Consider the following 1,654-nt stretch of genomic DNA (forward strand, 5'->3'; position numbering starts at 1 on the left):
CCGGAATGCCATTCCATATTCTAGCGGCCTTGAACGACGTTGCAAGGACGACTGCATTTTTCTTCTCGCGGTACCTCCGTCCATGCTCTGACTGGGAGGGACGTCCCGCTTCTCGACTGCACATAAATCGCTCAAACACCGTCGAAAGCGGAGATCCACCGAGACGGGGTGCTCAACGAAAAATCAATCTTCGGCCCACTTCGCGGCGCGCATGCATGGGCCTCGCATCTGTGTGTCATTTAACACAGACTAGATTTGCACTATCTGAGCGCGGGATCAAACGCTGAGAGGATAATGGGCACGGAATGAATATGATACGAAGTGTGATCTCACCAGTGTCGCCTTCCTCAAGGGCACTAGATGAAACTCACAAGGAGCGACAATGTCGAAAGGTTGGGCACATGCGGGCAGGTTTATGTAAATCATCTTTGTCTCAGGGATCATTGTGCTTTATGGTCGCGTGTACTAACCTATGTTTGCTTGCTTTAGTTGAGCGCAGTGACCTGCACGCCGCTGACAAATTAGAAGCACAGGCATAGAAATGCACGGCGATACGCCCGAATCATCCACAGGATGGCCAAAATGAAGTCGACTACAACGTGTCGCAATATGTCATGACGTGCATTGTCCGAACTTTGTTGGGAGCAGCTGAGTACCCCCATCCTCACTCATAGAATTTGCTTAACTAGTATCTTCGGTCTAATGGACGAACAACAGACAGCAACGCCAATGTGCTCTACCTCCCTCGCTTTACTTCCCTGTGATATAATACATCTAGTGATCGTCTTGCAAATCCGCACATGAAAGTGTGGCAGAAATCTATACCCTCGCAGCTGTCTCGTCGACAAACGGATAGTCGATATATCCCTTGGGAGACTCAACAAGGTAATACGTGTCACGATTGCCCTTGACAATGGGCAAGTTCTTCGCGAGTCGCAACGGAAGGTCAGGCTGCCGAATATGCTGTGAGTATATCCTCTCGAAAGCATGAACCCCAGAGTACTCACGTTGGAGATGAAAAACTGTCCGAACGCAACCAGCTCGCCAGTCTTCTCTGACGCCTCGAATGCGGTGTCACGCGTAAAGCCGCCGGCTGCGATGAACGGGCGAGGTGCCCAAATCTCGCGCAGGAAATCGTTTGACTGTATGTAAAAGGTGAGTCAGCGCATCGAGAGGCGGTCAAGCATGTGCACCTCAGCCGCAAGTACGATGCGATCTGACCCTCCTTCCGCGCGCGGCTCGACGACGTGGATATACGCAAAGTCCGGATGCGCCTCGGCGATGTGTGAGACAAGGTAGGCGAACGTCGGCTTCGGGTCTTTCATGCCCATGTCTGGCAGTGAATGCAACATCAAGGAACGCAAGGCCACTAAAAGACTCTTGGGACACACCCTGGAACGTGCTCCAGGGGCTCAGGCGAATGGCGACTTTGTTTACGCCGATCGCTTTCACTACGGACTCAATGATCTCGAACGCGAAGCGGCACCTGTTCTCGACAGAGCCACCGTATTCATCTGTGCGCTTGTTTGACACGTCCTGCAGGAATTGGTCAATGAGATACCCGTTCGCGCCGTGCAGCTCGACGCCGTCGAAGCCCGCACGGATGGCGTTGGTTGCGGCGGCAGTGTACAGTTGAACATATTCATGGATCTCT

General features: G+C 52.5%; 1 protein-coding gene across 1 annotated transcript in view; it reads right to left on the reverse strand.

Moving 5' to 3' along the window:
• Positions 1 to 819: 819 nt before the first annotated feature.
• Positions 820 to 1,654, reverse strand: part of POSPLADRAFT_1142887 (hypothetical protein) — a gene marked incomplete at both ends in the record, with an annotated part of 1,854 nt that continues 1,019 nt past the window's right edge. Inside the window, 4 exons of the mRNA XM_024485485.1 lie at positions 820 to 951; positions 1,008 to 1,142; positions 1,194 to 1,333; positions 1,392 to 1,652. Of these exons, the coding sequence (XP_024338994.1) occupies positions 820 to 951; positions 1,008 to 1,142; positions 1,194 to 1,333; positions 1,392 to 1,652 (668 nt within the window). The remainder of the gene's footprint in view (positions 952 to 1,007; positions 1,143 to 1,193; positions 1,334 to 1,391; positions 1,653 to 1,654) is intronic.

The sequence above is a fragment of the Postia placenta genome (genome assembly GCF_002117355.1).
Source record: "Postia placenta MAD-698-R-SB12 unplaced genomic scaffold POSPLAscaffold_7, whole genome shotgun sequence".
In the NCBI taxonomy this organism is placed as follows: Eukaryota; Fungi; Basidiomycota; class Agaricomycetes; order Polyporales; family Adustoporiaceae; genus Rhodonia; species Rhodonia placenta.